We start from the raw sequence: 13,202 nt of genomic DNA, 5'->3' as shown, positions 1-13,202 counted from the left end.
TTGCTGGGCCAGCTGTATGTGGGAATACTTGTAAATACAGTCTTTGGGCCAGCTCAGTATGTGTGCATTTGTAAACATAGTCACTGGGGAAAATCATTGTGCGTATGTTTGCAAGTATAGCCACTGTGCCAGCTCAGTATGGGAGAATGTTTGTAAATACGATCACTGGGCCTGCTCAATGTGAGAGAATATTTACAAACATAAGGGAGCATTCCTAGAGCTACCTGGGAGGATTTAAACTCTTCTGGCAGGGGTGTGAGATACAAAGCAGTAGGGAGACAAAAAAGAAGTTTGAGGATAGTACAGAGGTTAATGAGGCAAGTTAAATAGTAAAGGCAGTGGTGGTAATCCCAGTACTAGACAGGGCAGGCAAGAACCCAGCAGGAAGCACTGCTTAACTGCATGTCTTTCAATGCAAGTGGCCTGACTGGTAAGGCAAACAAACTTGGGGCATGGATGGGTACATGGAACTGGGATGTTATAACTATTACAAGAAACATGGCTGAGGGAGGGACAGGACTGCAGCTCAATGTTCCGAGGTACAGATCTTATAGGATGGCACAAAGATTGGAGTAGCAGATAGTGAAGGGGACTGTCTGAAATTACAGTAGAATATAGATAGATTGGAGAGTTGGGCATATAAATGGCAGATGGAGTTCAATCCAGGCAAATGCGAGGTGATGTAATTTGGAAGATCTAATTTAAGAGCGAACTATACAGTAAATGGAAGAGGCCATGGAAAATTGATGTACAGGGATATCTGGGTGTTTGGGCTCATTGTTCCTTGAAGGTGGCAACGCAGGTCAATAGGGTGGTCAAGAAGGCATATGGCATGTTTTCTTTCATCGGACGGGGTATTGAGTACAAAAGTTGGCAGGTTATGTTGCAGTTGTATAGGACTTTGGTTCGGCCACACTTAAAGTACTGTGTACAGTTCTGGTTGCCACACTACCAAAAGGATGTGGATGCGTTGGAGAGGAAGCAGAGGAGGTTCACCAGGATGTTGCCTGGTATGGAGGGTGCTAACTATGAAGAAAGGTTGAGTAGATGAGGATTATTTTCATTAGAAAGACGGAGATTGAGGGGGGACCTGATTGAGGTCTACAAAATCATGAGGGGTATAGACAAGGTGGATAGCAAGAAGCTTTTTCCCACAGTGGGGGATTCAATTACTAGGGGTCATGAGTTCAAAGTGAGAGGAGGAAAGTTTATGGGAGATATGAGCGGAAAGTTCTTTACGTAGAGGGTGGTGGGTGCCTGGAACGCATTGCCAGCGGAGGTGGTAGACGCAGACACATTAGTGTCTTTTAAGATGTATCTGGACAGGTACATGGATGGTCGGGGAGCAAATGGACACAGACCCTTAGAAAATGGATGACAGGCTTTGACAGAGGATCTGGATTGGCGGAGGCTTGGAGGGCCTAAGGGCCTGTTCCTGTGCTGTAATTTTCTTTGTTCTTTGTCCTTTGAAAGGGGAGGCAAGACAGGAGGGGGAATTGCACTTTAGATTTGGAAGAACATCACAGCAGTTCAAAAGAAAAGTACAGCACAGGAAGAGGCCCTTCAGCCCTCCAAGCCTGTGCCGATCACCGTACTCTAACTAAACTTTTAAAAAAAGTCTTCCACCTTTATTTGGGCCATATTCGTCTATTCCTTATTTGTGTAACAATTCAGATGCTTCTTAAATGTCACCAACATGCCTGCTTCCATGAATCTCTTCTGGCAGTGCGTTCCAGTCTCCCTCCACTCTCTACGTGAGAAAAACTTTGCTCGCACATCTCCGTCAAACTTTTTCTCCCTCACCTGGAGTCTGTGCCCCCTTGTAATTGAAATTTCAGCTCTGGGGAGAAAGCCTTTGACTATCCACTCTATCTTTGCCTTGTGTAATTTTATAGACCTCTATCAGGTCTCTTCTGAGCTGCGTCTTTCCAGTGAGAACAATCCTAGACTTTTTAAACCTTTCTGCGTAGCCATTGCCCTTGTGACTGGGCAACATGCTGGTGAACCTTCTCTGCACACTCTCCAAAGTTTCCACGTCCTTCTGATAGTGTGGTGACCAAAATTGTACACGTACTCCAAATGCGGCTTATCAAGGGTTTTATATAGTTGCAGCATGTTTTGACAATGCTTGTACTCCATGCCCTGGCCGATGAAGGCAAGCATGCCATTATGCCGCATTATTCACCATGGCCACCTGTGTTGCCGTTTTTAGGGAACTATGGACCTGCAGGCCCAGGCCCATCTGTATGTTAATGTTCCTAAGGGTTCTGCCACTAACAGTATAATTCACACCTAAGTTTGCCTGGATTAAACACCATCTGCCACTTCTGTGCCCAAGTGACCAATCTCTCTATATCCCATTGTATCCTTTCACAATCATTGGCAGAATCAGCAACTCCACAAATCTTCGTGTCATCTGCAGACTAATTAATCAGACCACCCACGTTTTCCTCCAGATCATTTATATATACCAAAAACAACAGAAAACCTGAGACCATAAGACATAGGAGTGGAAGTAAGGCCATTCTGCCCATCGAGTCCCCTCCACCATTTTATCATGGCTGATGGGCATTTCAACTCCACTTACTCGCACTTTCCCCATAGCCTTTAATTCCTTGCGAGATCAAGAAATTATCAATCTCTGCCTTGAAGACATTTAACGTCCCGGCCTCCACTGCGCTCTGTGGCAATGAATTCCACAGGCCCACCACACTCTGGCTGAAGAAATGTCTCCTCATTTCCATTTTAAATTTACCCCCTCTAATTCTAAGGCTGTGCCCACGGGTCCTAGTCTCCCTGCCTAACGGAAACAACTTCCCAGCATCCACCCTTTCTAAGCCATACGTTATCTTGTATGTTTCTATTAGATCTCCCCTCAACCTTTGAAACTCCAGTGAATACAATCCCAGGATCCTCAGCCATTCATGATATGTTAGGCCCACCATTCCAGGGATCATCCATGTGAATCTCCGCTGGACATGCTCCAGTGCCAGTATGTCCTTCCTGAGGTATGGGGCCCAAAACTGGACACAGTAATGAAGTGATTCAGTAAAGACTGACCATACGGAACACCACTAGGTACTGGTCTCCATTCTGACTAACACCCTTCTGCCACTACCCTCTGTCTTCTATGACCAGGCCAGTTTTGCATCCATCTAACCAGCCCACCCTGGATCCCTTGTGATTTTAGTTGTTGTGCCAAACAGCTATGTGGGACTTTATCAAATGCCTTACTGAGGTCCATATAAACTACACCCACAACCCTTCCTTCGTCAACTATCTCTGTCACTTCTTCAAAAAGAATTCAGTCAGGTTGGTGAGACGTGACTGACCCATTACAAAACCATGTTGCCTGTCACTAACTAGTCCATTTTATTCCAAATGTGCATATATCTTATCCCTCAGTATCTTCTCCAAGAGCTTTCTCACCGCAGATGTCAGGCTCACCAGCCTGTAATTTCCTGGATTAACCCTGCTTCCTTTGATACCCAAAACTTATTGACGTTCTCTAGAGTATTCGCACGCTCATTCCTGACTGTAGCATAAGTCATGCCCTTCTCCTTGGTGAATACTGACCAAGTACTCATTCAGGATCTCTTCCACTTCCTCTGGCTTTACACATAACTTCCATCATTTGTCCTTGACTAGGTCTACACTTTCCCTTGCTACCGTTTTTCTCGTGATACATGCAGAAAAAAGCCTTGGGATTCTCATTGACTCTGTTTCCTAAGTACATTTCATGGCCCCTTTTAGCCTTCCTAATTCTGCGTTTAAATTCCATTCTAATTTCTCTGTACTCCTCAAGGGCTTTGTCATTTGGAGCTGCCTAGACCTATTGTATGCTTCCTTTTCCCTTTTGATTAAACTTAAAATTTCCCTGAAAACTGCCATTCCAGTCCTTCAGTTTTGCAGGGACTTGCAAGTCCTGCATTTTAAACAACTGGTCTTTAAAAGCCACTCATATCCCACATGTAGATTTGCCCTCAAATAACTGCTCCCAATCCACAATCCCCAGTTCCTGTCAAATTTTGATTAACTGGGAGAAGACATTCTCGAGAGCCTGGCCACTGAGTTTATATGGATAGAACTGAGAAATAAAAATGGCGAGATTACTTTGAAAGCATTGTACTATAGGCTGGCCAGCAGGAGGTTGAGGAACAAATATGGGAGATCACAGCTACAAGAATAATAGGGTTGTAATAGTAGGGGATAGGATCAGGGTAAACCCTAAGGCTTTCTATAGGTATTTAAGGAATAAAGGAATGACAAGAGTAAGATTAGGGCCAATCGAGGATAGTAGTTGGAAGTTGTGTGTGGAGTCAGAGGAGATAGGGGAAGCGCTAAATGAATATTTTTCAACAGTATTCACTCTAGAAAATGATAATATTGTCGAGGAGAATACTGAAATACAGGCTACTAGACTAGGTGGGATTGAGGTTCACAAGGAAGAGGTATTAGAAATCCTACAGAGTGTGAAAATAGATAAGTCTCCTGGGCCGGATGGGATTTATCCTAGGATCCTCTGGGAAGCCAGGGAGGAGATTGCCGAGCCTTTGGCATTGATCTTTAACTCATCATTGTCTACAGGAATAGTGCCGAACGACTGGAGGATAGCAAATGTGGTTCCCCTGTTCAAGAAGGGGAGTAGGGACAACCCTGGTAATTATAGACCAGTGAGCCTTACCTCAGTTGTTGGTAAAGTGTTGGAAAAGGTTCTAAGGGATAGGATTTGTAATCATCTGGAAAAGAATAAATTGATTAGGGATAGTCAGCACTGTTTTGTGAAGGGAAGGTCGTGCCTTACAAACCTTATTGAGTTCTTTGAGAAGGTGACCAAACAGGTAGACGAGACTAACCGGTTGATGTGGTGTATATGGATTTCAGCAAGGTGTTCGATCAGGTTCCCCACAGTAGGCTATTGTACAAAATGCGGAGGAATGGGATTGTGGGAGATGTAGCAGTTTGGATGAGAAATTGGCTTGCTGAAAGAAGACAGAGGGTGGTAGCTGATGGGAAGTGTTCATCCTGGAGACCAGTTACCAGTGGTGTACCGCAAGGTTCGGTGTTGGGTCCACTGCTGTTTGTCATTTTTATAAACGACCTGGATGAGGGTGTAGAAGGATGGGTTAGTAAATTTGCAGACGACACTAAGGTTGGTGGAGTTGTGGATAGTGATGAAGGATGTGGTAGGTTACAGAGAGACATAGCATAAGCTGTCGAGCTGGGCTGAGAGGTGGCAAATGGAGTTAAATGCAGACAAGTGTGAGATGATGCACTTTGGTAGGAGTAACCGGAATGCAAAGTACTGGGCTAATGGTAAGATTCTTGGTAGTGTAGATGAGCAGAGAGATCTCCGTGTCCACGTACACAGATCCTTGAAAGTTGCCACCCAGGTTGACAGGGCTGTTAAGAAGGCATACAGTGTTTTAGCTTTTATTAATGGAGGGATTGAGTTCCGGAACCAAGAGGTTATGCTGCAGCTGTACAAAACTCTGATGCGGCTGCACTCGGAGTATTGAGTGCAGTTCTGGTCACCGCATTATAAGAAGGATGTGGAAGCTTTGGAAAGGGTGCAGAGGAGATTTACTAGGATGTTGCCTGGTATGGAGGGAAGGTCTTAGGAGGAAAGGCTGAGGGACTTGAGGCTGTTTTTGTTAGGGAGAAGAAGGTTGAGAGGTGACTTAATTGAGACATATAAAATAATCAGAGGGTTTGATAGGGTGGATAGGGAGAGCTTTTTTCCTAGGATGATGACGGCGAGCACGAGGGGGCATAGCTTTAAATTGAGGCGTGAAAGATATAGGACAGATGTCAGGTGGTTTCTTTACTCAGAGAGTAGTAAGGGAATGGAACGCTTTGCCTGCAACAGTAGTAGATTCGCCAACTTTAGGTACATTTAAGTCATCATTGGACAAGCATATGGATGTACATGGAATAGTGTAGGATAGATGGGCTTCAGATTGGTACGACAGGTTGGCACAACATCGAGGGCTGAAGGGCCTGTACTGTGCTGTAATGTTGTGCGTTCTATGTTCTATGGGATTTAAGTTGCCTAATGTCACCTGGGACTGCCATAGTGTCAAGGGCTTGGACAGAGAGAAATTTGTGTGTTCAGGAAGAACTTCTCATGCAGCATGTGGATGGTTCTTCTAGAGATGGGGCAAAACTTGACCTCCCTTTAGGAAATAAGGCAGGAAAAGTGACTGAAGTGTTAGTAGGAGAACTCTTTGGGACCAGAGTTGATAATTCATTAGTTCTGGAATAGCTATGGAAAACATTAGGTCCAGTCCACAAGTTATTTGGTTTTTGGGGATGGTGAAGGAGCGGTTTGGGGGAGGCTAATTTTGATAGTCTCAGATCAGGAACGTTCAAAAGTTGATTGCCTGCAAACAGCCTTACCTGTCAATGTGACATCTGGTAAGTCGGTGGCTTTCAAACGTGAAATTAGAGGATTCGGAGCTCGCATGCCCCTGTTAGAATGAGGGGTAGCGCTTGCAGGAGTAAGGAACCCTGGATGACTAGAGTTCTTGAGGCACTGGTACTGAAAAAGGAAGAAGCAAATGACATGTACAGACAGCTGGGATTGAGTGAATTGAATATAGAGGGTGTCTGATTATACTTGAGAGAAATCAAGAGGGCTAAAAGGGACATGAGATGGCTTTGGCTGAAAAGTTAAGGTAGAACCCAAAGAGATTCTACAAGTAGATGTGACAGAATACTCCCCACTTGGCTCGATGAGTGCAGATCCAGCAACACTCAAGAAACTTGACACATCCAGGTCAAAGCAGCCGCTTGATTGCCACCACATCCACAAGCATCCACTCGCTCCAACACCACCGCTCAGTAGCAACAGTGTGTACTATCTAAAAGATGTACTGCAGAAATTCACCAAAGATCCTCAGACAACACCTTCCAAACCCACGACCACTTCCATCTTGAAAAACAAGGGCAGGACACATGGGAACACCACCACTTCGAAGATGCCCTCCAAGCCACTTACCATCCTGACGTGGAAATATATTGCCATTCTTTCACTGTCAAAATTCTGGAATTCCTCCCTAATGGCATTGTGGGTCAACCTACAGCAGGTGGACTGCAGTGGTTCAAGAAGGCAGCTCACCACCACCTTCTCAAGGGTAACTAGGGATAGGCAAGAAATGCTGGCTAGCCAGCAACGCCCATGTCCCATAAATGAATAGGAAAAATAAAGCACATGAGAGGCAAAAGAGTAAAAAGGGAGAAAATAGGCCCTCTTAAAGATCAAGAAGATCATCTATGTGTGGAACCTTGAGAGGGTGAGATCCTGAATGAATGTTTCTCATCAGTATTTACCATTGAGAATGGCATCGGTTCAACAGAATTTGGGGAAATAAATAGTGATGTCTTGAAGAGTGTCTACATTACAGAAGAGGGGGTGCTAAAAGTCATAAGGTAGATCCCGAGATCTGATTAGGTGTATCCCTGGACTTTGTGGGGGGTTCAGGGAGGAAACCTCTGGTCCCGTAGCAGAGACATTTATATCATCAACAGCTACAGGTGAAGTGCCCGAAGATAGGAGGGTGGCTAATGTTGTGCCATTGTTTAAGAAAGTCTGCAGTGAAATGCCTGGGAACTGCACACTGTTGAGCCTAATATCCATGTTATGTAAAGTATTAAAGAGGATTCTGAGAAACAGGATCTACAGGCATTTGGAGAGGCAAAGTCTCATTTGGGATAGCCAGCATGGCTTTGTGCATGGGAAATAATGTCTTATGAATTTCAGTTTTTGGAAGGGGTGACCAAGAAATTAGATGAAGGCAGTGCGATGGACATAGAATTTAGCAAGGCCATCGACCAATTACCGTGTAGTAGGTTGTTAAGTAAGGCTAAATCTCTTTGGATCCAGGGAGAGCTGACCAATTTGTTACAAAATTGGCTTGATGATAAAATACAGAGGATGGCTGTAGAAGAGTGTTTTTCAAACTGGAGGCCTTTGGCCAGCGTGTGTCAAAGGGATTGGTGCAAACCCTGCTGTTATTTGTGTTATTCATATATAAATGATTTGGATGAGAATTTAGGAAATATGATTCGTATATTTGAGATAACACCAAGATTGGTGGTATATGGACAATGAAGGTGGTTATCTGGGAATGCAGCATGATCTTAACTGCATGTGGTAATCAAGGTATGGCCCCACCCATAACTGCAGGAAGACACCCTTACTCTGATACTCAAATCCTCTTGCTATGAAGGCCAGCATGCCATTAGTTTTCTTCATTGCCTGCTGCACCTGCATGCTGACCTTCAGTGACTGTTCTACCATGACTACCATGAGAACTGATTAAAGATTTAACAGCATCATACGTTTGTTTAGTACATCCTCATCAATGGTGTGAACCTTTAATCCTTTACTTACAAATTCTGTGCCTGACAATACCTCCCATTAACACCTGAGAAGGATTGAGGCACCGAAAGTTTGTGTTTTCAAATAAACCTGTTGGACTGTAACCTGGTATCGTGTGATTTCTGACCTGTTTCCTATAGTTTTATGGTATCTCGTTTGCAGCCCCAAGCTGTTTAGTCACTTGAACCAATCTCAGTTGGCAGGCAGAAGACCTTTGTCACTAGTCTACAGAGCAATCACCTACTTGTCGCTATACACCTGTTGGTCCCAACTGGTCTCTAAAGTTCATTTCAACACTGCTGAAACCAGCAGCTTGTAGACAGTGCTTAAACAGTCACTTACTTGTTTTCAACACATGCAGCAATCATTCATTAATACTTTATTTTAAAAACAGATTTTTTCTCATTTTAATCCACAAAAAAGCCAAGAGGAAGAATCACATATCCCTGTGTCATAGATGTCTTACTGCACTTTTATTAATCGACCCGCATTGACATCATGGCCACATCACATCCTTGAGACGTCGCAAAGCACGTCACGAGGTCAGACTAGGGCAGGTCCTACACAGTCAGTGGTAGGGCCATTGGGACCATTGTAGAACAAAGAGATCTAGGGGTATAGGTTTATATTTCCTTGAACGTGAAGTCACAGGTCAACAGGGTATTGAAGAAGGCTTTCAGAATGCTTGCTTTCATTGGTCAGAGTTTGAGTTTAAGAGTTGGGACGTCTTGTTTCAGCTGCAACAAGACTTAGAAGGCAACATTTGGAGTACTGTGTTCAGTTCTGTTGAGCTTCTGTAGAAAGGATATTATTAAGCTAAAAAGAGTGCAGATAGAATTTGCTGGGATGCTACTTGGACTGGAAGATTTAATTTATAAGGAGAGGCTGGATAGGCTGCGAGTTTTTTCTCCTTGGAGCATGGGGGACTGAGGGGGTGACCTTTTATAAGAGTTCAATAAAATCCTGAGAGGCATAAATAAGGTAGAAAGCTGACAGTTGATGGCTTTTCCCCCGGTAGGCGAGTATAAAACTAGAGGGCGTAGGTTTAAGGTGAGAGGGAAGAGATACAAAAGGGTCCAGTGGGGGCAGTATTTTCAGAGGGTGGAGAGTATCTGGAGCTGGCTGCCAGAGGGAGTAGTGAAGGTGAAACATTCAGACAGTACATGAATGGGAAAGTATGGAGGGGGTTGGACTAAATGCAGGCAAGTGGGACTAGATTAGTTATGAAAACTGAGCGGCATGAATGGGTTGGGTTGAAGGACCTGTTTCCACACTGTAATCCTCTCTTACTTTATGACAAGCTATTTTTCAACCATAGACAAGCAACCTGTAAAGCAGATTTATGCACAAAATCCTGTAAATGCCAAAAGTTAATTAAACAAGTCTAAAGATGTGGCTGGATAGAAACGTTGAAAACAGGAACTAGTAACATTCAGCTCTTCAAGCCTCCTGTGCCATTCGTTATGATTGTGGTTGATCATCCAACTCAATAGTTTCTTCCTGCTTTTCCCCCAAATCGTTTGACCCCTTTTAGCCCCAAGTGCTATATCCAACTTCTCCTTGAAATTATGCAATGTTTTGGCCTGAACTCATTTCTGTGGTAATGAATTCCACAGGTTGACCACTCTCTGGATGAAGAAATTTCTCTTCGTCTTGGTCCGAAATGGGTTACCCTATATCCTGAGACTGTGACTCCTGGCTCTGAACTCGTGAAATGTGTGCTCAGTTTTTGGGTGTGTGACCAGTAATGAATCTCTTTCTCCTTTAGGTGTGGCAGCAAGCAAGGAGAAGAAGACTACAGACCACTCTTTGAAAACTTCGTCCAAGATCTCCTTTCCACTGTTAACAAACCAGAGTGGCCAGCAGCAGAATTGTTGCTAAGTCTCTTGGGAAGATTACTGGTAAGGAGCTTCATCACAGATATTCTTTTATCAATTGAGGCTTCATGTTTTTGACAAGTTCTAAATTCAAAATTTAAGAGTATGACAAGAATACTTTTCCACTCAGACTGTAATTTGGAAAGCAATTTAATTAATTATCTGGTTTCATTTGGATACGGTACGTCGTTAAATGAAGAATAAGTGTAATGGAAGGCTCATTCAGTCCAGCCATCATCCTAGTTATGCAGGTGATGCCTTCAAGGGACAAGGGTGCTGTGATGTAAACTATAAGTGCCAAATTAATTCGTGCAGTCAAAAGTGAAACATACTAGCTGAAGTGGGATTTATATAAAGGATCAGAAGAGCAGTTTTAGGGAATGAGTGCACAATATAAAAAGATAATGAAGGCATTTCCCATTCAGCCAGTGGATTAATCATTGTTATTCACTGATCCCCTAAACAACAGAGATGAAATGTGCATGAATCAAGTGGGGAAACAAATTGCTGATTATCTAAGGCCATTAGACAAGCTCCAGGAGACCACAGTCTGAATAAACTTGCAGCTTTTCTGAGGCGAAGTTCCTTTAAGAAAGATAGATTGCTCATTCCAAAGTACGGCGAACCTCTACAAAAATAGTCATTTCCTGTCCTCTATGCAGTTCTTGATCTGCAAACTTCTTTGGGTATGTTTCTTTCTGCTACAAGCCAAATGGTCTGAACTGCACCTAATGCCTTGTTTACTAACCTTGCTGAAGGTAGAAGCATCTGGTATGGATAAGATACATCCCAGGTTACTGAAAAAAATCTGAGAGTTATACAATCCCTGCAGTGTGGGAGCAGGCCATTCTGCCCATCAAGTCCACACTAACCCTCCTAACAGCATCCCACCCAGATCTATCCCTGCATTTCCCACCCTAAACACTATGGGCAATTTAGCATAGTCCACCTAATCGGCACATCCATGTGACTGTGGGAGGAAACTAGAGCACCTGGAGGAAACCTATGCCAACACAGGGAGATGGTGGAAATTCCAGAGAGTCACCTGAGGCTGGAATTGAATCCCGATCCCTGGTGCTGTGAGACTGCAGTGGAATCCACTGAGCCAAAATGGTGCCCCTCCAGTCATAGCATGTAAAGTGGGAAGTAAAGTCTATGATAACGGAGACTCTGGCCACAATTTTCCAGTTTCTTTTGCATATGGGAAATAAAGGAATTGAACTTACCACTGCTGGTCAGAAAGCCTAATGTTGGCTTTTGGGAACTTTGGAAATAGTTCAGACAAAATGAACTCTCACTTGGAAAAACATTAGTATTCGATGATAGCCAGCACAGATTTGTTAAAAGAGAAACCATGTTTCACAAATTTGACAGTTCTTTGAAGCAATGAAGAGGGTTTGTGGGTATTTGTAGCTTTATTTACTTTGAGACATCCATTTGAGGAAAAAAAATTTGTTAGAATTAAAACTCATGGAATTAAAGGACCAGTGGCAGCATGGATATGAGATATGCCAAAGACAGTAGGAAAAGCACCTATGGCTGTATACACTGCTGTCCCCCAGACAATTGGTATTGGGTCACCTGAGTGTTTTGCTACATACTATTGACTGACTTGCCATAAAAGGTGTAATTTAAAAGTTTGTAGATGATTTGGAGCAGTAGAAAATAGTGACAAGTATAGAAAGAGAGTTCAGGAGTACAGGACCAGAGATTTTTTTTATTCATTCATGGGATGAACAGTTATAAACAATTGTCATGGAAGAGGTTAGGTACATACAGCAGGGTAAGGTTTATAATTGGGGGAAGGGTAATTATAATACTGTTAGGCAAAAACTGGGTAACAAAATGGGAACAGATGCTGTCAAGGAAGAGCACTATTGAAATGTGGAGATTGTTTAAGGAGTGCCTACTGCGTGTGCTCGATATGTTTGTCCCTAGCAGGTGGGGAAGATGCAGTCCAGTGAAGGAGCCTTGGTTCTCAAGAGAGGTCAAGCGACTGGTTAAGAGGAACAAGGATGCTTATGTAAGATTTAAGAAACAAGGAACGGGAAAGGCTCTAGAGGGATATGGGTTAGTCAGGAAGGAGCTGAAGAAAGGGCTTAGGAGAGCGATAATGGGGCATGAGAACATAGAACATAACAGCACAGTACAGGCCCTTCGGCCCTCGATGTTGTGCCAACCTGTCATACCAATCTGAAGCCCATCTATCCTACACTATTCCGTGTACGTCCATATGCTTGTCCAATGACGACTTAAATGTACTTAAAGTTGGCGAATCGTTCCATACCCTTACTACTGTCTGAGTAAAGAAACTACCTCTGACATCTATCCTATATCTTTCACCTCTCAATTTAAAGCTGTGTCCCCTCGTGCTCGCCATCACCATCCTAGGAAAAAGGCTCTCCCTATCCACCTTATCTAACCCTCTGATTATCTTATATGTCTCAATTAAGTCACCTCTCAACCTTCTCCCTAACAAAAACAGCCTCAAGTCCCTCAGCCTTTCCTTGTAAGACCTTCCCTCCATACCAGGCAACATCCTAGTAAATCTGCTCTGCACCCTTTCCTAAGCCTCTACATCCTTCATATAATGCGGTGACCAGAACTGCACTCAATACTCAGAGTGCAGCCGCATCAGAGTTTTGTACAGCTGCAGCATAATCTCTTGGTTCCGGAACTCGATCCCTCTATTAATAAAAGCTAAAACACTGTATGCCTTCTTAACAGCCCTGTCAACCTGGGTGGCAACTTTCAAGGATCTGTGTACATGGACACCGAGATCTCTCTGCTCATCTACACTACCAAGAATCTTACCATTAGCCCAGTACTTTGCATTCCGGTTACTCCTACCAAAGTGCATCATCTCACACTTGTCCACATTAAATGCCATTTGCCACCTCTCAGCTCAGCTCTGCAGCTTATCTATGTCTCTCTGTAACCTA

General features: G+C 43.6%; 1 protein-coding gene across 4 annotated transcripts in view; it reads left to right on the top strand.

Annotated features, from left to right (window-relative positions):
• The window catches only part of LOC125450882 (nipped-B-like protein), a 510,140-nt gene that overhangs the window by 274,168 nt on the left and 222,770 nt on the right, over positions 1-13,202 (top strand). For all 4 annotated transcript variants that reach the window (XM_059644995.1, XM_059644996.1, XM_059644997.1 and 1 more), the window contains one exon: positions 10,152-10,284. In XM_059644995.1, coding sequence (XP_059500978.1) covers positions 10,152-10,284 — 133 coding nt within the window. The remainder of the gene's footprint in view (positions 1-10,151; positions 10,285-13,202) is intronic.

The sequence above is a fragment of the Stegostoma tigrinum genome, chromosome 3, assembly GCF_030684315.1.
Source record: "Stegostoma tigrinum isolate sSteTig4 chromosome 3, sSteTig4.hap1, whole genome shotgun sequence".
Taxonomy (NCBI): Eukaryota; Metazoa; Chordata; class Chondrichthyes; order Orectolobiformes; family Stegostomatidae; genus Stegostoma; species Stegostoma tigrinum.
The sequence above is the reverse complement of the archived record's forward strand: the minus strand, read 5'-3'. Positions and strand labels throughout refer to the sequence as shown.